Source organism: Odocoileus virginianus, chromosome 11 (genome assembly GCF_023699985.2).
Source record: "Odocoileus virginianus isolate 20LAN1187 ecotype Illinois chromosome 11, Ovbor_1.2, whole genome shotgun sequence".
Lineage (NCBI taxonomy): Eukaryota > Metazoa > Chordata > Mammalia > Artiodactyla > Cervidae > Odocoileus > Odocoileus virginianus.
In genome coordinates, this window is record NC_069684.1 from 22441414 (window position 1) to 22467235 (window position 25822).

Genomic DNA, 25822 nt, shown 5'->3' on the forward strand with positions numbered 1-25822 from the left:
TATGTAGAAATGGAATTATTAAGTCATAGGATATGTACATCTTCAAATTTAGTAGATAAAGCCAAACAGTGCCTGAGTGGTTGAATTGGTTACTCTTCCTACAGGAATTGTAGGAATGTTCCTATTGTACTATATTCTTACCAGTACTTGATATCAGTAGACTTTTTTCAGTTTAGCTCATCTTGGGGTATATATTGGTATCTCTTTGTGACTTTAAGTTTCATTTCCCTGATGGATAATGAGGTTGAGTACTCAGTACTATGAATTGGTCATTTGGATTTTTGTATATGTATGAAGTACTTGGTTTAAGCTTTGTGCATATTTTCTATTTCATTGATTTTCCTTCTGGTTTGCTTATATATTCTAGATAAAAATTCTTTGTTCTGGCTACCTACTTATCTATAGCAGATCTTTCTCCCCTCTAATTGGGCTAATTTTTTTCATTGTCTTAATGATGTTATTTGATGAAGAGAAGTTTCTGTCTATAGTGGAGTCAAATTTATTAGACTTGCCTGTTATAATTAGTGCCTTTTTTATAAGGTAAAGAATTCTCCACCTGAGGTCATGAAGACATTTTTGCTATATTACCTACTTGAATCTTTTATTCTTTTTTTTTTCATACATACATCTGTAATCTACTTGGGACTTTTTCATATGAATATCCAGATGTCCAAGCATCCTTAATTAAAAAGTTCATCCTTTTCCCATTGCTTTGAAATACCACATCTGTCATAGATCATATGTCTATACATACATGGGTCTGTTTCCAGGCACTCTTTTGCTCCACTAGTCTGTCTGTCTGTCTTTCTGGCAATACCACATTGTATTAAATACTGGAATTTTGAAGTAAGTCACTATTCTTTTTTTAGGAAAGTCGCAGCTATTCGTGGCTCTTTGTATTTCTCTATAAATTTTAAAACCAGCTGATACGTTTCCATGGTATACCTGCTGTGATTTTTATTGGGATTACTTTGACTCCATTGATCAATTTGGGAAGCTCTCTTTACAGTATTGAGTCCTCTAGCCGTTGAACATGGTATTTCTCTCTGTATCTATAGGTCCTTAAAAATGGCCTCCAAAATTTTGATATTTTTCAGGATATTATTCTTACATATCTCTATTTTAGAGTTGTCCTTACGTCTTCAGTCATTTTTATGCTATTCTAAGTGATGTCTGTGTCTTTAATTTCAGTTTCTTACTATTTATTTATTGCTGGCATATAGAAATGCAATTGATTTTGACACATACTTTTTTTTTGTATCCAGCAACTTTGTTAAAATCATTAATTCTAATAATTTGTAGATTATTTTGTATTTTCTTTGCACACATCACCATCTGCAAATAATAACAGTTTAGTTTCTTTCTTTATGATCCTTATATCCTTTATTTATTTTTCTTGTCTTACTCTGCTGGCTAGGATATCCGGTACAATGATGAATAGAAGTGGTGATAGCGGGGCATCCTAGTCTTGGTGCTGATCTCAAAGTGAAAGCTTTCGACGTGTCACCATTAGGTATGATGTTTTCTGTAGGTTTTTGGTAGGTATTTTTTTTAAATCTTTCAAGGAGCTAAGTTTCTATTCCCAGTTTCCTAAGAGAATTTTTTTTTTTAATTGTAAGTGGGGGTTGAGTATTCTCCAAAATTTTTGTGCAGTTGAGATGATATAATTTTTTTTCATTTAAAATGGATCATTATTTGTTTAACATTAATAACTCAATCAACTTTGCACCTAGGGTGACCAACTGTCCTGATTTGCCCAAGAGTGTTTAGTTTTATCATTGAATGTTCTGCATTCTAGATAAGTAGGACAGTTGTTTGCCCTCCTTGGCTCCCTTATTGCATCTATATTCATTAATAAGATTGTTCTTTAACTTTTTATACACTGATCTTATCTGGTTTTGTTATAAAGTTGGTTTTATCAAATTGGTTGGAGAATTCACCCTCTTTTTCTGTTTTCTGGAAGAATTTGTATAATCTAGGATGAATATCTTTGCTGAATGTTTAAGGATTTTGCTGGAAAAGCTGTATGGACCTGTTGTTTGCAGAAACTTGGTTGATTTATTTACTGCTTATTCAGAGTTTTGTTTTAGATACTATTTTTGACATGTATATTTTCTAAGAGTTGTCTGTTTTTTCTAAATTTTCAAATTTTTTAGTATTAGATTGGTCTTAATACTAAATTTTTAATACCACTAGGGTTTTTAGTGGTGTCTTTCATTCCTGATTCTGCTTATTGGTGCTGTACATTTTTCGGTTTGTTTGTTTGTTTTGATCAGGTCATGTCAGGTATTCAGGGATGTATCAATTTTATGAGTTTTATCCAGAACCAGCTTTTTGGCTTTGTTTATGTTCTCTACTTTATTTTTGTTTTCCATTTTCTTAATAATTACATTGTCCATCCTTCTTTTTTGGCTTTATTTTGTTGTTTCTTTTCTAATTTGTTAACTTGGATATACATATTAGTAGGAAGACTTTATTATTAATAATATACACATCTCAGGCCATAATTCTTTTAGTTGCATATAATAATTTTGGTATGACATTTTGTTTGTTATTCCTTAGTTCAAAGTAGTCTCTAATTTTCATTATACTTTTTCTTAGGCATGTGGGTTATTTGTAGATAAACTTATTACTTAGATGTTGGGATTCTTTCATTTAAAAGGAAGTTACTTATTTTATTTTTGGTTGTGTTGGATCTTCATTGCTGCCTGTGGGCTTTCTCTAGTTGTGTCAGACGGGGGCTACTCTTCGTTGCTGTGCACAGGCTTCTCATTGTGGTGGCTTTTCTTGTTGCCAAGCACAGGTTCTAGGCACACAGGCGTCAGTGATTGTGGCTCATGGGCTCTAGAGAGCAGGCTCAGTAGTTGTGGTACATGGACTTAATTGCCCTGTGGCATGTGGAATCTTCCTGGACCAGGGATCAAACCCATGTCCCCTGCATTTGCAGATGGATTCTTACCTACTAAACTACCAATGGAGACCTATTTTAAAAAAAAATTATGGATTTCTGTTATAATTGCATTGTTATCAGAAAATAATTTGGTTTTTATAGTATGATATTTGTTAAATTTTGAAATACTCATGCTTGTAAAGAATGTGTTTCCTGCAGTTGCACAGTGTGGTAAGAATGTTTTGCATCCTACTGAATCTTTGGTTCTTTGTTGTATTACTAACTTATTTGAGGTGAATTTCTTATATATAGCAGAGGTTTTTCATTCATTCTGCCAGACTCAGTCTTATAATTTTATATTTAAACCATTTAGATTTAATGTAAAAGAGTTTAAGCCTACCATTTTGTTATGTTTTTGTTTCTTTTCTCTTTTGATTTTTTGTTCTTATGTTTTTTCTCTAAGAGTTACTTCACTGTATTTATATTTTTAAAAGACTTTTTCAGAGCAGTTTTAAGCTCACAGAAGAATTGAAAAGATGGTACAGAGATTTTCCATATACCCCATAGTAATAACACATTTAAATTCCCTCATTTTTTTTATGACTTGAAAGCTCATTTCTTCTTAGCACTGAATATTATTCCATTGTCTTTATGAACCACTGTTTATCCATTCATCTGAAGGACATCTTGTTTGTTTCAGGTATTGTTAATTATGACTAAAGCTACTATCAATGTGTTTTTTTGGAATCAAAGTTTTCAACTAACTTGGGTAAATACCAAGGAGTGTGTTTACTGGCTTATATGATAAGAATATGTATAATTTTTAAAGAAACTGCCAAACTGCCTTTCAGAGTGGCTGTACAATTTTTCATTCCTACCAAGAATAAATGAGAGTTCTTGTTGCTACACATCTTTTTCAGCTTGTGGTGTTAGTGTTCTGGATATTGGATATTCTAATCAATATACAGTGCTTTTTAAAAAAAAATTATTTTTAGTGCTTTTTTTGTTTATATATTATATAGTATTATTAATTTTGCTACTTTTTTTTTTAACCAGCTTTTTTTTTTTCCTGGAAGTTTATCAGTATTCTTTTGTTCAGTTCTGAATATTTCAGATAGTTGACAAGGTCTTGGCAACTGTAATTTATTCTAATTATATTAGCTCCAAAAAATAAAATTAAGATACTGAATTTACTACTTCAGCATATTTTTATTCAAGGTCAAATAAATGAGTGCCAATGATACCTAACTGCACCAAAGCTAATGTCAATTAAAGGGGGTTCTATTTTTGAATTCTTTTATGTTTTAGTCTTAAGGGATTCAGACTTCCATTCTTCACTTTTCAAATTTTTAAAATAATTTCTTTGGGTTGTAATACAGTATACTGTCATGAGAGTGCTTTCTATTGATGACTTTGGACTGTGCTCTCAAGTAGCAGTACTCCATCTTGTGTATTTATTATTATTATTATTTTTAGTACCCCCAAAACTTAAAATAGTGTTAAGGCAGATATGATCCAGAAGTTTGTCTATTTTCATTCCCATTTGTGGTCCGTTTTCATTTAGATAATGACAGTTCAGCTTTATGAACTTTCTTCATATATTTCCAAAACATTCTTGGTCTCTGCTTTATGCTTTTATTCTAGATTCTGCCTCTCTGGTTTATGAAACACATTTGCAGAGTGAATTTAGGCTAGTTGTTCCTTTTTGCTTTTTAAAACAGTTATCCTTTGTCTTTCTTCTATTTCCTGTACTGTACTGTCTTATATTGATGCCTGAAAGGAGAACACTTGTTTCCTTTATTCATTTCCTCTCTCCATATTTCTGGCCACCAAATGTGTAGGTGATTTCTTACACCAACTAGTTCTCCAGTTCTCTATAGACACAAGCAGAGTGTCCTGGAACTCAATTCAGGTCAGTTCTGTCTAACACAGTCTACTTGGAGTTGGCAGCAGATTTCACTGGTTGAGGACTCAGTCCCGCAAGACTGAGCTGCCCCTTCAGATCATAATTGCATGTCCAAGAAGTCATTTGTATATTTAACTTACTGGCTATAAATTGGTGGTTCCCTGTCCCCCTCCAAGGATTTGATAATGTGCTGAAATGGATCACATAACAGGAACATAGTTTACTTACTGGATTATCAGTTTATTGTAAAAGGATAGAAAAGAGATATGTGGGAAGGGGCATGGCGCTTCCCCACCCTCTCCAGGTGTGCTGTTCTCCCAGCATCTTCACGTACTCACCAACCTACATGTTCACCAACCCAGAAGCTCTTCTCTAGACTGAATTCCATGAGGCCAAGGGCTAGAGTTTTCTAAATTCCATTCTTCACAGTACTTAGCGAAATGTTTAAGATTGGTTAATATTTGAGTTAATGTATTATCAACTGTCTATATATTGCCTCAGAAGAAAACATGCTTAAAAATGTTTACTCCTACTAGTCATTAGGTAAAATAAAGTTAAATAATAAGGTACTGTTTTCAAGTAGTAGTGTTATAATACAGTAGTTAACAGCATAAATTCTGGAATAAGAAGGCTGCTTTGATTTCAACTCCAGTTCTGCTGTGTACTTACTGCGATCTTGGGCAAGTCACTTAATCTTTCTATGATTATTTTCCCGTGTAATACTTCCTATTGCACATCTGGCAATAAGTATTACATAAATATGCTCATTATTGTTATTTTATATTCTAAAAACTTGCTCAGGGGTTTTCTCTGAAAGTTCAGTGGTTGATACTCAGAGCTCCCAACACAGGGGACTTGGGTTCGATTCCTGTTTGGGGAACTGAGATCCTGCATGCTGCACAACATGTCCAAAAAATAAAATTGGCTTCAGTATATTTGGCTTAGATTAAGACAGCCAGTTATTTATAATAATTATAGAAATTTAAATTTGATAGTGTTTCTGGAAAGCAGTTTTTTTCATGTAGTGAAGAATTGCTATTTCTCTTGATCAAATAATTTCATTTTAATAATCTCAATAAAATTTGGAATGCAGACTCATATAATCTAAAATGCAGACTCATATGGTTCAGAATTATTTACGATTGTCAAATATATCATTAAATATGATATAACAATTAAAATTTTTGCATTTTAAAGGCATGGAGAAAAGTTATGGGGCAGTAGGCAAAATGTCAAAGATGAGGCATTATCTTAAATATGTTTTAAAAAATGCTTAAGAAGGTAACTTGTGATTGCTTTTGGGTGGTAGAATTTAATCTTCGAGACTTATTTTTATTTTTAAAATGAGGTTAACAACTGACATGGTGACATTAATTGCTGACAGTTAAATGAGGTGATTTGAAAGTTCTTTGGATATCTTCTGTTTTTATTAAATCAGAACTAATTAACTAATTAAATTTTTATCAAATTGTTCGTTTTTAATATTTTTATTAAAAAGTCAATTGTATTAAAGAAAGTACTATTTTCTTATTTCTTACTATTATCTTAAATATTAAGTCTTTACATTTAGTTTTTAACATAGGAATGTTCAGTGCTTTTTATCTGCTGTTTTTCACCCCTACATTTTTACCATTAGTGCACAATTTCATAGAAATCATATTCCAAATATAAAATTACTTTATGATTGTGGTGATGCTAGTGTGGTTTGGTTTAGGCTTTTTTTTTTTTTTTTCCCCCTCTCTAATCTACAGCAACTGGAGCAGATTCAGAAGGAGTTAAGTGTTTTGGAAGAGGATATCAAAAGAGTGGAAGTAAGATCAAGAATTTCTTACATCTCAAGTAGCTTTTCAATTTCATGAAAATTTTTCTTTTCTTTTAAATTGCTGCATTAAATTTATGGGATTAGTCTCCATTATATAGACAGTAACAGGCATAATTTCTGTGATAATTTATTAGGAGCCCTTTTCCTCTGAGTTAATGATCAAAAGTTAGAGTTTAAGCAGTTAGTATACAAAGCTAATATTTGCATCAAGAGGGATGTTACTTTTCTTAATGTTTGCAAAGAATATTTTCAAAGTAGTGACTGACATATCCTGTTTTTCTATACTTTGGTGAGTTGAACAGTAATGATCCAGTTGCTATTGTTGCTCAGAGAGTTGAACAGTAATGGTCCAGTTGCGATTCAGTCACTCAGTCATGTCCAGCTCTTTGTGGCCCCATGGACTGCAGCACACCAGGCTTCTCTGTCCTTCACCATCTCCCAAAGCTTGCCCAGACTCATATTTATTGAGTCTGTGATGCTGTCCAACCATCTCGTCCTCTGTCTTCTGCTTCTTCTCCTGCTTTCAATCTTTCCCAGCCTCAGGGTCTTTTCGAGTGAATTGGCTCTTTGTATCAGGTGGCCAAAGTATTGGAGTTTCAGCATCAGCATCAGTCCCTCCAATGAGTATTCAAGATTGATTTCCTTAGGATTGAGTGGTTTGATCCCCTTGCAGTCCAAGGGACTCTCAAGAATCTTCTGCAGCCCCACAATTGAAAAGCATCAATTCTTCAGTGCTTAGCCTTCTTTATGGTCCAACTCTCACATTAGCACATGACTGCTAGAAAAACCGTAACTTTGACTAATGCCAAAGAAGGTGAAGTAGAATAGTTCTGTGAAGACCTACAAGACTTTATAGGACTTTATAGAACCCTAAAAAGATGTCCTTTTTGTCATAGGGGATTGGAATGAATAGTAGGAAATCAAGAGATACCAGGAGTAACAGGCAAGTTTCACCTTGTAGTACGAAATGAAGCAGGGCAAAGGCTAACAGAGTTTTGCCAAGAGAACGCACTGGTCATAGCAAACACCCTCTTCCAACAGCACAAGAGACTACTCTACACATGGACATCACCAGATGGTCAATACCAAAATCAGATTGATTATATTCTTTGTAGCCAAAGATGGAGAAGATATATATAGTCAGCAAAAACAGGACTGGGTACTGACTGTGGCTCAGATCACAAATTCCTTATTGTAAAATTCATACTTAAACTGAAGAAAGCAGGGAAAACTGCTAACCATTCAGGTATGACCTAAATCAAATCCCTTATGATTATACAGTGTAAGTAATGAATAGATTCAACAGATTAAATCTGATAGAGTGCCTGAAGAACTGTGCACGGAGTTTCATAATATTGTACATGAGGTAGTGATCAAAACCATCTCCAAGAAAAAGAAATGCAGGAAGGCAAAATGGTTGTCTGGCAAGGCCTTACAAATAGCTGAGAAAAGAAGAGAAGCAAAAGGCAAGGGAGAAAAGGAAAGATACACCCATCTGGATGCAGAGTTCCAAAGAATAGCATGGAGAGATAAGAAAGCCTTCTTCAGTGATCAGTGCAAAGAAATAGAGGAAAACAATAGAATGGGGAAGACTAGAGAGCTCTTCAAGAAAAGCAGAGACACCAAGAGAACATTTCATGCAAAGATGGGCTCGGTAAGGGATAGAAACAGTATGGACCTAACAGAAGCAAAAGCTATTAAGAAAAGGTGGCAAGAATACACAGAAGAACTGTACAAAAAGGATCTTAATGACCCAGATAACCACGACGGATCACTCACCTAGACCCAGACATCTCGGAGTGCGAAGTCAAGTGGGCCTTAGGAAGTATCACTACAAACAAAGCTAGTGGAGGTGATACAATTCCAGCTGAGCTATTTCAAATCCTGAAAGATGGTGCTGTGAAAGTGCTGCACTCAATATGCCAGCAAATTTGGAAAACTCAGCAGTGGCCACCGGACTGGAAAAGTTCAGTTTTCATTCCAGTCCCCAGGAAGAGCAAAGTCAATGAATGTTCAAAGTACTACACAGTTGCCCTCATTTCACATGCTAGCAAAGGAATGCTCAAAATTCTCCAAGCTAGGCTACAACAGTACTTGAACCAAGAACTTCCAGATGTTCAAGCTGGATTTAGAAAAGGCAGAGGAACCCGAGATCAAATTGCCAACATATGTTGGATCATTGAAAAAGCAAGAGAATTCCAGAAAAACATCTTCTGTTTCATTGACTACTCTAAAGCCTTTGTGTGGATCATGAAAAACTGTGGAAAATTCTTCGAGATGGGAATACCGGACCACCTTACCTGCCTCCTGTGAAACCTCTATGCAGGTCAGGACAGAACAGTTAGAACTAGACATGGAACAACGGACTGGTTTAAAATTGGGAAAGGAGAAAGAAAAAAAAAAATTGGGAAAGGAATGCGTCAAGGCTGCATATTGTCACCCTGCTTATTTAACTTATATGCACAGTACATCATGCAAAATGCCAGACTGGATGAAGCACAAGCTGGAATCAAGCTTTTCAGGAGAAATATCAATAACCTCAGATATGCAGATGACACCACCTTTATGGCAGAAAGCAAAGAGAAACTGAAGAACCTCTTGATGAAGGTGAAACAGGAGAGTGAAAAAGTTGGTTTAAAACTCAGCTCAAAAGATCATGCTGTCTAGTCCCATCACTTCATGGCAAATAGATGGAGAAAAAATGGAAACATTGACAGATTTTATTTACTTGGGCTCCAAACTCATTGCAGATGGTGATTGTAGCCATGAAATTAAAAGATGCTTGCTCCTGGAAGAAAAGCTGTGACTAACCCAGGTTCAATCCCTGGGTTGGGAAGATCCTCTGGAGAAGAGAATGGCAATCCCCTCCACTATTCTTGCTTGGAAGGCTACAGTTTGTGGGATTGCAGAGAGGTGGACACAACTGATTGACTAACGCTAACACACATCTAGACAGTGTATTAAAAAGCAGAGTCATTCCTTCGCTGACAAAGGTCTATTTAGTCAGTTGCCATACTTATCTTAATATTTATCAGTAGGTTCTCACCTAGATTAAAAATGATTGGCTAGTTCACTGTTCACATAATGTACAGTATGTCTCATTAAAAAAATTTACATTTGTCTTTTTCTGCATTTGGTGGCTTCATTAGTAATGAATAATATTTATTAAAGAATTTCTAGTTCTTTAAGTATGTATATCATAAAAAAGACTTGTCTCATAGTTTTAGATATCCTTGTTTTTGTACTCTATGGAGAGGAAACCTTGAGAAATTTGGATGTTGAGACAAAAAGGAACTGATAAAACCTGGGATTGGAAAGAAATAAATAGCTCCTTTTGACTTATATATCTTCTCTTTGGAGTGTCTATAACTCTAATAATTGTGCTTCCAGGAAATGAGCGGCTTATATTCTCCTGTCAGTGAGGATAGCACAGTGCCTCAATTTGAAGCTCCTTCTCCATCACACAGGTACAAAGCTTGAAACCTGTAATTGCTTTGGATTTATGTTATAAAGTGCACATATGGTATTAGTCCTTGGTAGCCTTTTCCATGTAATGAACACAACTCCTGAGAAATTACTTTTGGTCATGATGTAGAAATGAGATTCAGATGGCCCATCTGTTTCCTTTATGCTTAAATTTCATGCCAGGGACAGGTAGTAGAATATTATAATACTGTGAATTCAGTAATGAATTAAAAGTTTGGTGGATTTCTCAAAATAATGGTAGTTTTGAATATATTGTGAATTTAAAACAGATGACATTAAAAATCTATAATTTGAGAGAATGAAATGGTAATATTAGGGAAAAGTTAGTTACACTAATACCTTTGACTTTGCCACTGTCCTGTTGAATTAGATAGATCTGTTTGTTTGGACATCTCTGCTAGTTTCTTTATAACTCCCCATTATTAATTTAATTAAGTGTTCCCTGCTGTATTTTCTATAGAGCAGGAATTACATATATCTTGCTCATGACTGTTTCCCTAGATTTTAAGTAGTGGTAGTGACTGGCCTCCTTCAGTGTGTTTTTGCGAAATATGGTGAATGTCTATGGTCCCTATGTAAATTTAAAGTTCTGTTGATGAAATATCTACCACCTAACATTTGAATTTGAACTTTTTTGTTATTTTCAGGGCAGGAGAAATTTTACATGTTTTTAACTTGCTAATCCATTCACCATTGTGGTCCCACAGAAGCTTTTTAGACAAATAGTTTTAGGATAACACATGGATTTTCAAGCAGTCCAGTGGCAGTACAGAGATTACACTAACTTCATGACCAGTGCCAGATCAGGAAAGCCATTCTACATCTAGTTTGGGATGATATGTGGGGAAGGGACACAAGGAATATTCTAGCAAAATAACATTCCTGGTATGTTTGATATATTTCAGTAACCATTTTATAGAGAATCCGCATGAGTGCTGAGTGATTCTGGGGTCACTTTACCTGTGTAATTCAGCTTGGTTTTGTCCATATTTTATTTTCTTTAAAACACTTGGGAATGATTCAGTCTGTGGGATATTATCTTTAGCTTAGCATTCACTTCCTGACATATGTTGGGATCTGTGTAAATAGAATATTTATTATGTGAGTGCATCCAGGCAAGTAAAAGTTGTCATATCACAACATCTTCTCTAATAAACTGAGAATTCTCATTATCATATCACTTTCTGTCATGTCACTTTATATAGCATTTGTTTCTATCTGTTGTGGCCAGGTCTTTGTTACCATCTGAGCTGCTAGGGAAGCCCCTGGTCTTTGTTAATCTCTCACTGGTGACTTTTAATAACATATTAACAATATAGTATTATGTTCATTTAACTGGCTTTTTAAAATTTAATGCCTCTGATGTACTGGGCACTGTTTTAAGTGTTGGATGTAGCTGGAAAGTCCCTCCCTTGATGGAACTTCCCTTTGGGGGGAGTGTGTGTGTGTGTGTGTGTGTGTGGAGGTTGAGGGAAATGCTAAGAAAAAATATAATATTTGTACATAACATATTAGTAGTATCCTGGGAAGGAAGTTAGATGTATTAGAAAGCTGACACATGAATGAAGTGAAGAGAAGAGATAATAAAATGTCATGGGGTAGTTTTGAGAAGGGTCTATTTTAGATTATAAAATACCTACAGGGGTTCACGTGTAGAGGATAGAGAAGAGACTTTCTGTCCCTCCCAATCCCCTGCAATTGGAAGCTAGGAGGAATGTTAGGAACATTGCGAGAATCTGTAAAGAGGAAATGGTGGACTTTTTTTGGATTTTGTAGGATCTTATTGGTAGAAGAGAAGAGAAGTGGTTGTATTATAAAGTGGCCAGTCTCATGAGAAATGTAGGAATTCATGATGTCTGTGAAAACTTCGTTGAATTACTAAAATCGAATGGGACACTATTGTCAGATGATGTGATCAGTTAAGACTGGTTCACAGTTGAAGATGGAAAAACAGGCAAACATGATATTTTCTTAAAATACATTCTTTATCATTAAGGTTTGAGAGAGACACTTGGGAAAATAATGGTAGCTTTGAATATTCTGGGGAAATGACCCTTAAGATTAAGATGTGGCATTTAACATAGGAAGAATTTTATGCTATCAATATTGAAGTTTGTTTTATTTTTAAGAAATAATATATAGTTGAAATATAATCCCCCCTCATAATTATTATCATCATTATTTAAATGCCAGATTTTGTTTTTATTCCTCATTGTAATGTTTTGGTCTCTTTTAAGAGGTTTACTTTAAAAAAGAGTTTTTGTGGATTCATTTTTTTTCTAATAAGATCATTAAATTCCTTACATTGATTTTGGGTTTATGGTGAGGGTTATGTACTTAATGTAAAGAGAAGCAGAAGACATATAACTGTTGCTATTACAGCTCCCTCCCCAGGAATTTGTCTTCTGTATACATAATTGGCTGTAATTGTCCTATCCTGTCTATTCTCTCCCTGCTGCGTTGTTAATACCCAAGCATCTCATAGAGGCATGCAGTAGTCTTTTAACTATACTCCTCCAGTGCAATTTGAGGAATCTCATCACTTTCCTTAAAATTACTTTCCTTAAAATCCTTCAGTGACTTTCCATTGTATTTAAATTCGCTTAGATCGCTTTTTTATGGCCTTCCATAATCCCCTTTACCTTGCCTACTGTTTTTGTGCTTTAGAATTGAATTTAACTCCTCAAATGGGGTATTAAGGTAACTTTACTTATATATTATTTTTTGCTTAGAAACTTCTCTGTTCCTTCTCTTAAGTAGTTACCCACCCCCTAGCCATCCCCAAAAATCCACCGAAGGGTGAGCTTTATTCTTTTTTAATACACCAGTTCCCTTAGAAAATGAAGTGGAAGAAGGAAGTGCAAGATAGAATTAACTGCCAGTTTTTAAAAAGATTTTCTATTTACTTTGTTCCTGTTCTATACAATGTGTGCTAGTTTGGGTAGATTTTCCATGCTGTACTATAATCCTGTTAATACTGGGATTTTCTTACACTCCCATGTTTTTATGTGAGCATTTATACATAGTAGAACTTATAATAGGTTTTGAGTAAATGTATGCGTGACCTAGAATATAGTTTAATTTTCATAGCTTGTGGAAACTTAATTGAAGCATGACCTTTAGTATACTTAATAAGTAAACTAATTAATCTTTAAGAAAAAAACTGTCAGGCTTCATTGGGGTGAGTGAAGCTGGAGGTGAGTATGTGATTATTTCCTTAATAAAATCATTCTAAATTTTGTAAAACTTTTAAGCATTCATTGCAAATTTTTCTTATTAGAATTAGTTCAGACCTGAAGATTGCTGCTATTAGGGCATTTTTAGTTCTTTAGATTCTGAGAAAGAAAGTCTTCACAATGCAGAGGATAAACTATAGTTTATACTTCTTTGTTACATGGCTCTTTGTATTAAATTATGAGTAAATTAGAGAGTGATAGGCAAGCACAGTCCTTTTTAGCTTTTGCCAAATGAATTTTCTTTTTAGTTTGAGAGTATGAAACATTTTAGTCAAATCTTCTTCTCAACAATGACAGTGATAATTTGGTTTAGATTAAAATATTCTCAGACTGAAAAAACCTAAAGTCTAAAGTTTAGATTTTAGTCTTCTTCAAAGCCATTTATTATCAGTAGTTTTGCTTGTAATTTTTAAAATGCATCTCATTGATGTGATTTCTATCTTAGAAATAATTGTCTCATAATTGCTTCATTCTTTGTCTTTAAATCAAGCAAGTATTTCAGAACTGTTATTTATTATTCACTAACCTCTGGTTTTAGAACTCCAAAGAACCTGATTTAAAGATAATGTATTAGTTGAAGCTTCTCTGTTTGCTTGGAGGTAAATATGCTGTAATATGATCCAGATAGTTACTGGAGTTAAATTTGCAGAATAACTCTGGTTTTCCTGTGGTAAAGTAGTAAATAAATACAATACAAATAGTAAATAAGATTCATCTAGGATCTCTGATCTTTCAAATGCTTTTGCCAGTAATAGACTTGCTATTGATCATATTTAATTCATTTTTTAAAGACACATTCGTAAGCTTAAACTGTGAATTGCTTATTTAAGTTTTCTGTCGTATAGAACAGGGATATTTATAAATAAAATTTATAAGTAAGACTTTTATATAAGACACTTTTGCTTTTATTTAACTACTCTAATTAGATATTTTTGAGACTTAAACTTTCATTTGTCTGTTATTTTTGACAAAGATCCAGATGAATCAAAATGAAGGGAAAAGCAAGGGGTCACTTTAGGGATGCTAGAATTATCCAACTATTATTAAGAAAGTGTGTGTGTGTGTGTGTCTGCGTGTGCACACACACAGACACACACACTAGTGGGTCAGTACCTTGTGAATTTGTAAATTTTATAATTTGACGGAATAAACTGATAAAGTTCAAGGAATTTGGTATTACGTAATGGCTCCTGGACTAGGATAGGAAATTACTCTGTAACTCACACACAGAAGTCTGTGCAGTTATGCTTACCCCAATGACACCCTGCCTTCTCCAGAGTCGTTAAAAAAATTGTGTGTGGTGGGGAAAGGGTGGATGGTGGTTATAATGGCTCTTTGGTGTAATGAATGAAAGTGATCTCATCTCTGTATTACTGCACATTGGGTCTTTCGCTGGATGATGACCCACAACCAGAGCAGTGTCAATGGTTTCTTCACATAATAATGCTTACATTTTTGGTACTTTTTGGCAATTATTATTGGTTCAACTGCTTTATTTTACTTGAGATGGTACCTTTTAAAAGTTTTATTTACTTTATTTATTTATTTAGGCTGTGTAACACAGCTTGTGGGATATAAATAGTTCCCCAGATAGGTTCGAACCTGGGCCCTTGGCAGTGAATGCGTGGATTCCTAACTACTAAACTGCCAGGGAATTCCCCAAGAAAACTTTTTATTAAAATGTAGGAGTTAACATGTTTTTATGGTCAAGTCTAACTCTATGCCTTATAGATTGGTCGCTAATTTATTATATATTTTAAACAAATCTTCTACATAAACCTAGAGGTTTCTTTTGTTTTAATTTTTTATATTTCTTCTTATTTTTCCTTTTTTTCTTTAAAACCTTTTTTTTTTCTTTTACAAACCCTTGTGTTGAGGGCTGACTTTCAACAGATCACAGCTAGGGAGCTGCTATACTATATATGAAAGCCCGACCCAGAAGCGGGTCGTCTGTGGATGGTTTAGCACCAGGTTCCCCACGAACATGTGGTGCGTGACAGGTGAGGGGGTGGCCGTTTTTCCAGCTGCATCTAAAGAGTTTTTAATGTAACATTTCCCTTTATCTAGGAGGAGAATTCTACAATATAGAAAATTCTCCATACACAGCCTGACACTATTTTCCATATCTCCAAAGTTAGATGGTATGAACAGATCTTAAGAAATCTCTGCTACACTCAGCGTTTATTGTTGTGATTACTAAGGACTGCATGCGTTAACTCTGGCCCTGTAACATGCAGAAGAGTTGAACTTGATGCCATAGGCAATGGAAGACATTGAAGAATCTTAAGGAATTTTCAACTTGAACAAAAACAGAAAACACAGAAAGCAAATTTGCTTAGCAGTAATGTAAAAGATACTCTTCATACATCTGCAGTCTCATTGACTGCAGATTCTTTGGCATTCTCATTGACTGCAGATTCTTTGGCACTCAGCTTTCTTTATAGTCCACCTCTCACATCCATACATGACTACTGGAAAAACCATATCTTTGACTAGATGGACCTTTGTTGGCAAGTCTGTCTCAAAGTAATGTCTCTGCTTTTTAATATGCTGGCTAGGTTGGTCATAGCTTTTCTTCCAAGGAGCAAGCATCTTTTAAAAAATTCATGGCTGCAATCACCATCTGAAGTGATTTTGGAGCCCAAGAAAATAAAGTCTCTCACTGTTTCCCGATTTATTTGCCATGAAGTGGTGGGATTGGATGCCATGATCTTAGTTTTCTAAATGTTGAATTTTAAGCCAACTTTTTCACTCTCCTCTTTCACTTTCATCAAGAGGCTCTTCAGTTCCCCTTGCTTTCTGCCATAAGGGTGGTATTATCTGTGTATCCGAGGTTATTGATATATCTCTCTGCAACCTTGATACCAGCTTGTGCTTCATCCAGCCCGGCATTTCGCATGATGTACTCTGCTATAAGCAGGCTGACAGTATACAAGCTTGATGTACTCCTTTCCTGATTTGGTACCAGTCTGTTGTTGTTCCATGTTTAGTTCTGACTGTTCTGTCTTGATCTGTATGCAGATTGTGCAGGTAAGGTGGTCTGGTATTCCCATCTCTTTTAAGAATTTTCCACAGTTTGTTGTGATTCACACAGTCAAAGGCTATGGCATTGTCAATAAAGCAGAAGTAGATTTTTCCTGGAATTCTCTTGCTTTTTCGATGATCCAGTGCATGTTGGCAATTTGATCTCTGGTTCCTCTGCCTTTTCTAAATCTAGCTTGAACATCTGGAACTTCTCAGTTCATGTACTTGTTGAAGACTGGCTTAGAGGATTTTGAGCATTACTTTGCTTGCGTGTGAGATGAGTGCAATTGTGTGGTAGTTTGAACATTCTTAGAAATTGCCTTTCTTTGGAATTGGAATGAAAACTGATCTTTTCCAGTCCTGTGGCCACTGCTGAGTTTGCCAAATTTGCTGGCATTGAGTGCAACACTTTCACTGCATTATCTTTTAGGATTTGAAATAGCTCAGCTGGAATTCCATTACCTCCACTAGCTTTGTCTGTAGTGATGCTTCCTAAGGCCCACTAGTACAGTAGGTATGTCAGGACTTTAAAAAAAAATTTTTGGTTTCTTGCTATAAACTAATTGTCAATGCTTAGTGAAGATACTAGCAGTTCTTTCTAATTCTGAAAGCTGAGATGTTAATAGGACAGATTTCCATATGCTTGAGATTCAACCAAGGCTCCTGTTTGACATGTAGTTTTTTGAACCATGCCCTTAAAATCTGATCATTATGTCTGAGGTGAGTCCAAGAATTCCACATATTAGCCTGGAGGATCATACTTTAAAAGTGTATGGTTTAGTGGGCAGTGAATATGTCTGTATTACTGACATGTTTTAAAAATCTGTAAAATATGCTTATTTTCTTTTTCATAACAGAAAGCTCTGTTGTCCAACAGTGAGGTTTTTTTTTTTTTTTTAACTATCTTAAGCTTTATTTCATCTTTGGGAAAGATAAGAGTAAAGATTTCTATTTATTTTGCTCTCTACTTTGTTAGGTTACATATCCTTCTATAATGTCTCAAAAATGCCTGCTTATGTTCCTGGCTTGAGCGAACCAGAAAAGTTAAAGTTAAGTTTCTTGGAAGGAAGCAAATTGCTCTGTTGGCATTCCCTATTGATGCTGTTCATGTTACTCTGATTAGAGCCTCTTGCTGATGGCCTTTTGCCCCTTCAGGTTAGAGGCATGTAGGGAACTTTTCACCCCTTTGCTTATCATGGGTTTACCTTGATTCTGGGAGGTCAGGGATGGGAGAGGCTGGGAAAACCAAAAGTATACATTGTAACAGTAGCTTAGATTATAAGTATCACCGGATGCAAGGGTAGAATTTCATGTGCTGTCACCATTTTCTGTTTCTGCATTACCTGTCTCTCCTGTCCTCAAGTTCCAGTGTATTTTCCCCATTCTCCAGATCCTCTACCTGTGAATCTTTTGTTGCTGTTTCTGAAATGCTTCTTCTACTTTCTTTGCTTTTAAAACTTTTTTCTGAGATTATTTCAGAGAACTGGGTTTTTTGTAACACTAAGATTTGTGGCAGCTATATCATCTGATAACTACAAATTTCTCCCCTATGAATTACAACTAAATTGTAATCTATTCCCACTCATTGATAAGTGGTAATAGAATATAAAGAAATCAAACGCAGCACTTAGCCTAACGAACTGGGACTTTTGCTAGTTTTCATTAGAGGCAGATTGGTCTTGTCAGTCTTTTTCTTTTGAGCTTATTATACTGTTTTTGAAAATTTTCCAAGGAAGTTATTTACTTTCAGAGGCAGTAATGCAGTAGATTCAGACCTGTTCCATCTTTCAGAAATTTTCCCTCACATTTGCTTTTTATATCTGCAGCAGTTAAGTTTCTCTCTGAGGAAGCTCTTGTAAGGAAAACTTTAAAGTGAATTGCCCCTTTGCTTTTTTTTTTTTAAACCTTAGCGATATTGTGGAATTACAGACCTTTTAAAAGGCAACATAATATTAGATTCATGGAGTCCTCCTATACATTGTATAGGTACAACTGTTTCTAACCATCTACAATTAAAAGGGAAAAGAGGGTGTTGGGGAAAGTTTTTCCTGTATATCTGAAATACTCTTGATAACTTCTGTTCTTTGAAGAGTAAGTTGAATCTCTGTTCCCTAAAAATTATATTGGGTTCATTCTTGAACCCAATGGTTTTTATTATCGAACTACCCTTGGGTTTCTCAAGTAAATCCAAGCTTGTATGACATATAGGTTTTCATTCATTTTGGGGAGCCAAATGTCTTTGGAGTCAGATGTCTTTCAGTATATAATGTTATGTCTGTGCCTCTATACCCTCACCAGTTTTAGAAAGGTAACACAGTACGTATGCCATATATCACATAAACTGATGGAGGAGGATTAGGCAGTTCCTTAAGCAAATTAAAATTTCAGCATTGAAACATACACGTTAACAGTGAGGTAAATGGTATTAAGTGTATTCTGATCAGGTTTTCACTTCAAAAAAGTAACAGAGTATTTGATTTTCATAGTTCTGGATTTTAGGAATTGAAGTTTTATGTAATCTTTTTAAGCCCAATATTTTAAAAATCCCGACTATATATTGCTGAAAAGGCCATTGTAATCACCAGTGTTTATTTATATAAAATCTGTTGCATAAAATCTGTTATAAAATACCTTGTTAAATGCCATGAATGAGTCGTAGTGGTACTGCCTATTCTAATAATCCGAGACACTGTAGAAGAAAATATTTCATGTTAATTGTCAGTTGAATTTGCAGCAAAATCAAGAAATTATTTCTACCCTAGAGGAGACTTGTACTTATAAAAGTGATAACTGTCAGAGTAGTAGAGCATATGTGTGTTAGGTGCTGTTTTGTAATTTTATGTATTACCTCATACAGCCCTCAGAATAGATGCCATATATCCTTTTCCTTTGACAAATGAGGAAATTGAGTCATGGAGATGAAGCATTTGCCCAGCATCACACAGTTATAGTAGCATAATCAGTATTCTAAAGCAGGCATCATTACTCTAGAGGCTATAAAGCCTTGGGGGGTAAAAGGGTTTTAGAGATCATCGAGTTGATAATAAAGGTCAAAAAAGAAAATCAGTAGAAACTTGCAGTTCAAAAATGGCAGGGTAGTGAGTTTTCAAGAAGAGAAAACATATGTTACTTTGGCAGTCTTTGGTGAGGATTCTGTAGTTATACTGCCTGGGTTCAAATTTCAGCTCCACACTTTATTAGCAGTTTGACCTTAGGCAAGTTTATTGTTAATTTCTGTACACTGCGGTTTTCTTGTTAGTAAAATAAGGATAATAACACCTATCTTGACTAATACAATGTAATAGTACATTTAAAGAAATGAGAGAATAATGCCTGACACATACTAAGCACTCAGCAAATGGTGGCACTCAATAGATTAGTCATGTTGATTTTATGTGATTTGTTTGAATAGTTGTATCAAATGTAGGAGTATGTGGAATTAGAAAGGAAAACTCGAAAATGAAGAGCAGTTTCTAGGTGCCTGCAAAATTAGGGCCATGAAAATTTGGGTTGTTAGTAAATAGGATTTACCTTAATTTGAAATTCTGTGTTAAGTAACAGAAAAACATTATTTTGAAGAAAGCAAGTTATTAAGCTTTTGATCTGTTTATAATGCTAGGGATTACTGCCTTGGTAGGAAGGAAATAAAATAGTAACAGGCTTTGCTATTAAAAAACATTAAAGACATATTCTGTTTTAATTAATCATTATTAAAATAAGTCAGATTATTTTCATGTTACATGTTGCTCAGTATGTGTTATTTTGAGAAAATGGATTCAGTAATTTTACTTGGATTACTGTACTGGTAAGGAACAGGGTTTGGCTGTAGCCCCATATTGTTTTTTAAATGTAGAGTCTATTTTCTTCTGTATTAAGTTTATACTAATGAAAAAACAAATTAGTGACAGCACTTAGTCTAATTTCATATGTGCATGCAGCTTTTTTTTTTTTTTTTGGTTCATTCAGTTTACTTATTTAAACATTTAATTAGTTTATTTTCTTTATGCTCACCCTTAAATGATCTTAATACACTTTATTTTGCTTACATATTAAAATTCTCTATAATTTAATTAGTTGATTTTGTACCTATTAGTAATTTAAATGTGAAGCCTCCTTTTTCAAAAAGAACTCAGTCTAAAACTAGTTACTTATTATTTTTGCCAAGGGTGAATCACTGTTTTCTCTTATCTTCCTATTTATTATAGGTGTATCTTATATTTTATATGTGAAATTGACTTAACAGTCTATCATTTTTTATTATTTAGATTTTTTTAAATTTCTTTTTTAAATTTACGGACAATTGATTTGCAGTGCTGTGTTAATTTCAGGTGTACAGCACAGTGATTCAGTTTCTATATACACACACATGTACACACATCATCCATACATGTATGTATATACACAAATACATATATGTACATGCATAAATGCATATACATATGCTCTTTTCCAGATTCTTTTTCCTTACAGGTTATTACAAAATACAGAGTATAGTTCCCTGTACTTATATAGTAGGTCCTTGTTGCTTATCTGTTTTATATATAGTAGTGTATATATGTTAATTCCCAAACTCGTATTTTATCCCTCTGCCCCATTTGCCCTTTGGCACCATAAATTTGTTTTCTATGTCTGTGAGCCTGTTTCTGTTTTATATATAAGTTCGTTTGTAACAGTATGTCTTTTAATTGTAAAGTATATTCTTGCTTTTGGAAGCAAATAATTTAAGTGAGAATAGTTTTGTGACATCTGATTGCATAACTGAATTACCTTTGTAACTTAAATTAACAGCAGTTTAGTTTTCATATGTTTTTAGCTCAGCCTCCTCTGTGTCATCGGCAAGAACATTAAAAAATTTTTTATCATCTTATTTTCCTCATCATAAGTATTATTCCTAACCTAGTTTTAGTTCAGTTCAGTTGAGTCCTCAGCTGTGTCCAACTCTTAGTGACCCCACAGACTGCAGCATGCCAGGCTGTCTATCACTGATTCCCGGAGCTTGCTCAAATTCATGTCCGTTGAGTCAGTGATACCATCCAACCATCTCATCCTCTGTCGTCCCCTTTTCCTCCTGACTTCAGTCTTTCCCAGCATCAGGGTCTTTTCCAGTGAGTCAGTTCTTCGCATCAGGTGGTCAAAGTATTGGAGCTTCAGCTTCAGCATCAGTCCTTCCACTGAATATTCAGGACTGATTTCTTTTAGGATTGACTGGTTTGATCTCCTTGCAGTCCAAGGGACTCTCAAGAGTCTTCTCTAACACCACAGTTCAAAAGCATCAGTTCTTGAGCATTCAGCTTTCTTTAATGGCCCAACTCTCACATCCATACAAAACTACTGAAAAAACCCTAACTTTGACTTTACAGACATTTATTAGCAAAGTAATGTCTCTGCTTTTTAATGTGCTGTCTAGGTTGGTCATAACTTCTTTCAAGGGGCAAGCATCTTTTAATTTCATGGCTACAGTCACCATCTACGGTGAGTTTGGAGATCAAGAAAATGAAAATCTGTTACTATTTTCACTGTTTCCCTATCTATTTGCCATGAAGTGATGGACCAGATGCCATAATCTTTGTTTTTTGAATGTTGTGTTCTAAGCCAGCTTTTTCACTCTCCTCTTTCACTTCATCAAGAGGTTTTTTAGTTCTTCTTCGCTTTCTGCTATAATGGTGGTGGTATCTGCATATCTGAGGTTATTGATATTTCTCCCGGCAGTCTTGATTCCAGCTTGTGCTTCATCCAGCCCAGCATTTTGCATGATGTACACTGCATATAAGTTAAATAAGCAGGGTGACAGTATACAGCCTTGACATACTCCTTTCCCAATTTTGAACCAGTCTGTTGTTCCATTTCTGGTTCTAACTGTTGCTTCTAGACCTGGATACAGATTTCTCAGGATTTAGATAAGGTGGTCTGGTATTCCCATCTCTTTAAGAATTTTCCACAGTTTGTCATTATCCACACAGTCAAAAGCTTTAGTGTAGTCAATAAAGCAGAAGTAGATGTTTTTCTGGAATTCTCTTGCTTTTTCTGTGTTCCAACGGATGGTGGCAAATTGATCTCTGATTTCTCTTCATTTTCTAAATCCGGCTTAGACATCTGGAAGTTCTTGGTTCACATACTGTTGTAGCCCAGCTTGGAGAATTTTGAGCATTACTTTGCTAGCGTGTGAGATGAGTGCAATTGTGCAGTAGGTTGAACATTCATTGGCATTGCCTTTGGGATTAGAATGAAAACTGATCTTTTCCAGTCTGGTGGCCACTGCTGAGTTTTCCAAATTTGCTGACATACTGAGTGCAGCACTTTAACAGCATCATCTTTTAGGATTTGAAATAACTCAGCTGGAATTTTACCACCTCCACTAAAACAGTTACACAGTTGAAAAAACAGCAACCTAAAAATATGAAAGTCAACAATTGCTTCAATAAATGTTAAATAAATAACCTGAAATTACTTCAAATAAATTATAAAAATAAATCCATCAAACTATGGCAGGAGCAAGAAGAAAATTTCGAAGTAGAGGTTTTCTATGTAGAGGATCATGTCGTCTGCAAACAGTGAGAGTTTTACTTCTTCTTTCCCTATCTGGATTCCTTTTATTTCTTTTTCTGCTCTTGATTGCTGTGGCCAACACTTCCAAAACTATCTTGAATAGTAGTGGTGAGAGTGGACACCCTTGTCTTGTTCGTGACTTCAAGGGAAATGCTTTCAATTTTTCACCATTGAGGATAATGTTTGCTGTGGGTTTGTCATATATAGCTTTTATTTATGTTAAGGTATGTTCCTTCTAGTCCTGCTTTCTGGAGAGTTTTTATCATAAATGGATGTTGAATTTTGTTAAAGGCTTTTTCTGCATCTATTGAGATAATCATATGGTTTTTATCTTTCAATTTGTTAATGTGGTGTATTACATTGATTGATTTGCTGATATTAAAGAATCCTTGCATTCCTGGGATAAAGCCCACTTGGTCATGATGTATGATCTTTTTAATATGTTGTTGGATTCTGTTTGCTAGAATTTTGTTAAGGATTTTTGCATCTATGTTCATCAGTGATATTGGCCTGTAGTTTTCTTTTTTTGTGGCATCCTTGTCTGCTTTTGGTATTAGGGTGATGGTGGCCTCATAGAATGAGTTTGGAAGTTTGCCTTCTTCTGCAATTTTCTGGAAGAGTTTGAGTAAGATAGGTGTTAGCTCTTCTCTAAATTTTTGGTAGAATTCAGCTGTGAAGCCATCTGGTCCTGGGCTTTTGTTTGCTGGAAGATTTCTGATTACAGTTTCGATTTCCATGCTTGTGATGGGTCTGTTAAGATCTTCTCTTTCTTCCTGGTTCAGTTTTGGAAAGTTATACTTTTCTAAGAATTTGTCCATTTCTTCCAAGTTGTCCATTTTATTGGCATAGAGCTGCTGGTAGTAGTAGTCTCTTATGATCCTTTATATTTCAGAGTTGTCTGTTGTGATCTCTCCATTTTCATTTGTAATTTTGTTGATTTGGTTCTTCTCCCTTTGTTTCTTGATGAGTCTGGCTAACGGTTTGTCAATTTTATTTACCTTTTCAAAAAACCAACTTTTAGCTTTGTTGATTTTTGCTATGGTCTCTTTTGTTTCTTTTGCATTTATTTCTGCCCTAATTTTTAAGATTTCTTTCCTTCTACTAACCCTGGGGTTCCGAAGTAGATCTGATAGACAGAATGCCAGAAGAACTATGGATGGAGGTTCATGACATTGTACAGGAGGCGGTGATCAAAACCATCCCCAAGAAAAAGAAATGCAGAGAGGCAAAATGGTTGTCTGAGGAGGCCTTACAAATAGCTGAGAAAAGAAGAGAAGTGAAAGGTAAAGGAGAAAAGCTTTGTTCGTAGATATGCTTCCTCAGGCCCACTTGACTTCACACTTTGGGATGTCTGGCTCTAGGTGAGTGATCACACCATCATGGTTATCTGGGTCATTAAGATCTTTTTTGTATAGTTCTTCTGTGTGTTCTTGCCACCTTTTCTTAATGGCTTCTGCTTCTGTTAGGTCCATACTGTTTCTGTCCTTTATTGTGCCCATCTTTACATGAAATGTTCCCTTGGTATCTAATTTTCTTGAAAGATCCCTGGTCTTTCCCATTCTCTTGTTTTCCTCTATTTCTTTGCATTGATCACTGAGGAAGGCTTTCTTGTCTCTCCTTGCTGTTCTTTGGAACTCTGCAAATTTAGATGGGTAGTCTTTCCTTTTCTCCTTTGCATTTAGCTTCTCTTCTTTTCTCAGCTGTTTGTAAGTCCTCCTCAGATAACCATTTTGCCTTTTTGGTTTTCTTTTTCTTGGGGATGGTTTTGATCACCTCCTCCTGTACAATGTCACGAACCTCTGTCCATAGTTTTTCTGGCATTCTGTCTGTGAGATCTGCTTTGAAATTTTCTTCTTGCTTTTGCCATAGTTTGGTGGATTTAATTTTTATAATTTATTTGAAATAGTTTCAGGTTATTTATTTAACATTAATTGAAGTAATTGTTGACTTACATATTTTTAGGTTGCTGTTTTTTTAACTTTTCTCTTTAAACTGTGTGAAGTGGATTGGACTAGTCCAGGATTTCTTCACTCTAGTTGTAGAATATGATATGCCTAGGACTCATAGCATTCTGATTCAGTGTAGATTCTAGAACCTGACTGCATGGTTTTGAATTCTAACTCTCCTGTTTGCTAACTTTTTAACTTGGGCCAAATGTGTAAGCTCTTCGTGGCTTTGTTTCGTCCTTTGAGAAATGGGAATGATATAGTACCTACCTGAGTTATGAAGTTTAAATTATTAGATCAGTGCCTAGAGCATGCTGAATGCTTAATAAATTATAGCTGTTAGTATTGTTGTTTTTATCACCATCTGTAGATTGTGGCTAACCTGGAGATAAGAAGTAGAAGAGCACCAGAATCAAGAGGAACCAGCCCAGTCAATGCTTCTAATATTCTCTTGTAATCATGTTTACTTTATATACACATATACACACACATTTAAAAAGCAAAATTAAAGGGATTTATTTCTTCAGATTGCTTCTGTTGCAGTTGTGTATGCATTAATAAATTTTTCTAGTGAATAAGATTAAGATCTAATATAAACTAAATTTCGAATTCTGCAGTGATTGTTACCAGCATATCACTTAAAGCCTGTAATTTCAATGCTTTCTGATCAGTACTATTTTTTAACTTTATTTATTATTTTTGGCTGTGTTAGGTGTTCACTGCTGTGTGGGCTTTCCTCTGCTTGCTCGAGTGGGGGCCACTCTAGTGTGGTGTGTGGGCTTCTCGTTGCGTGCTTCTCTTGGTGCAGAGCATGGGTCCTCGGGCCCATGGTTTCAGTAGTTGTGGTTCCTGGGCTCTAGAGCACAGGCTCAGTAGCTGTGGCACATGGACCTAGTTGCTTTCCTCCTGGATCAGGGATTGAACCTGTGTCTCCTGCATTGGCAGGCAGATTCTTTACCTCTGAGT

The 25822-nt window shown here is 35.1% G+C and overlaps 1 protein-coding gene across 6 annotated transcripts in view; it reads left to right on the forward strand.

The window, feature by feature from the left end:
* The window catches only part of COP1 (COP1 E3 ubiquitin ligase), a 213223-nt gene that overhangs the window by 59108 nt on the left and 128293 nt on the right, over positions 1-25822 (forward strand). For 4 of the 6 annotated variants that reach the window (XM_070474041.1, XM_020882898.2, XM_020882897.2 and 1 more), the window contains 2 exons: positions 6548-6607; positions 10009-10085. The exons of the other annotated variants lie outside the window; for them this stretch is intronic. In XM_070474041.1, the coding sequence (XP_070330142.1) occupies positions 6548-6607; positions 10009-10085 (137 nt within the window). The remainder of the gene's footprint in view (positions 1-6547; positions 6608-10008; positions 10086-25822) is intronic. 6 annotated transcript variants of the gene reach the window in all.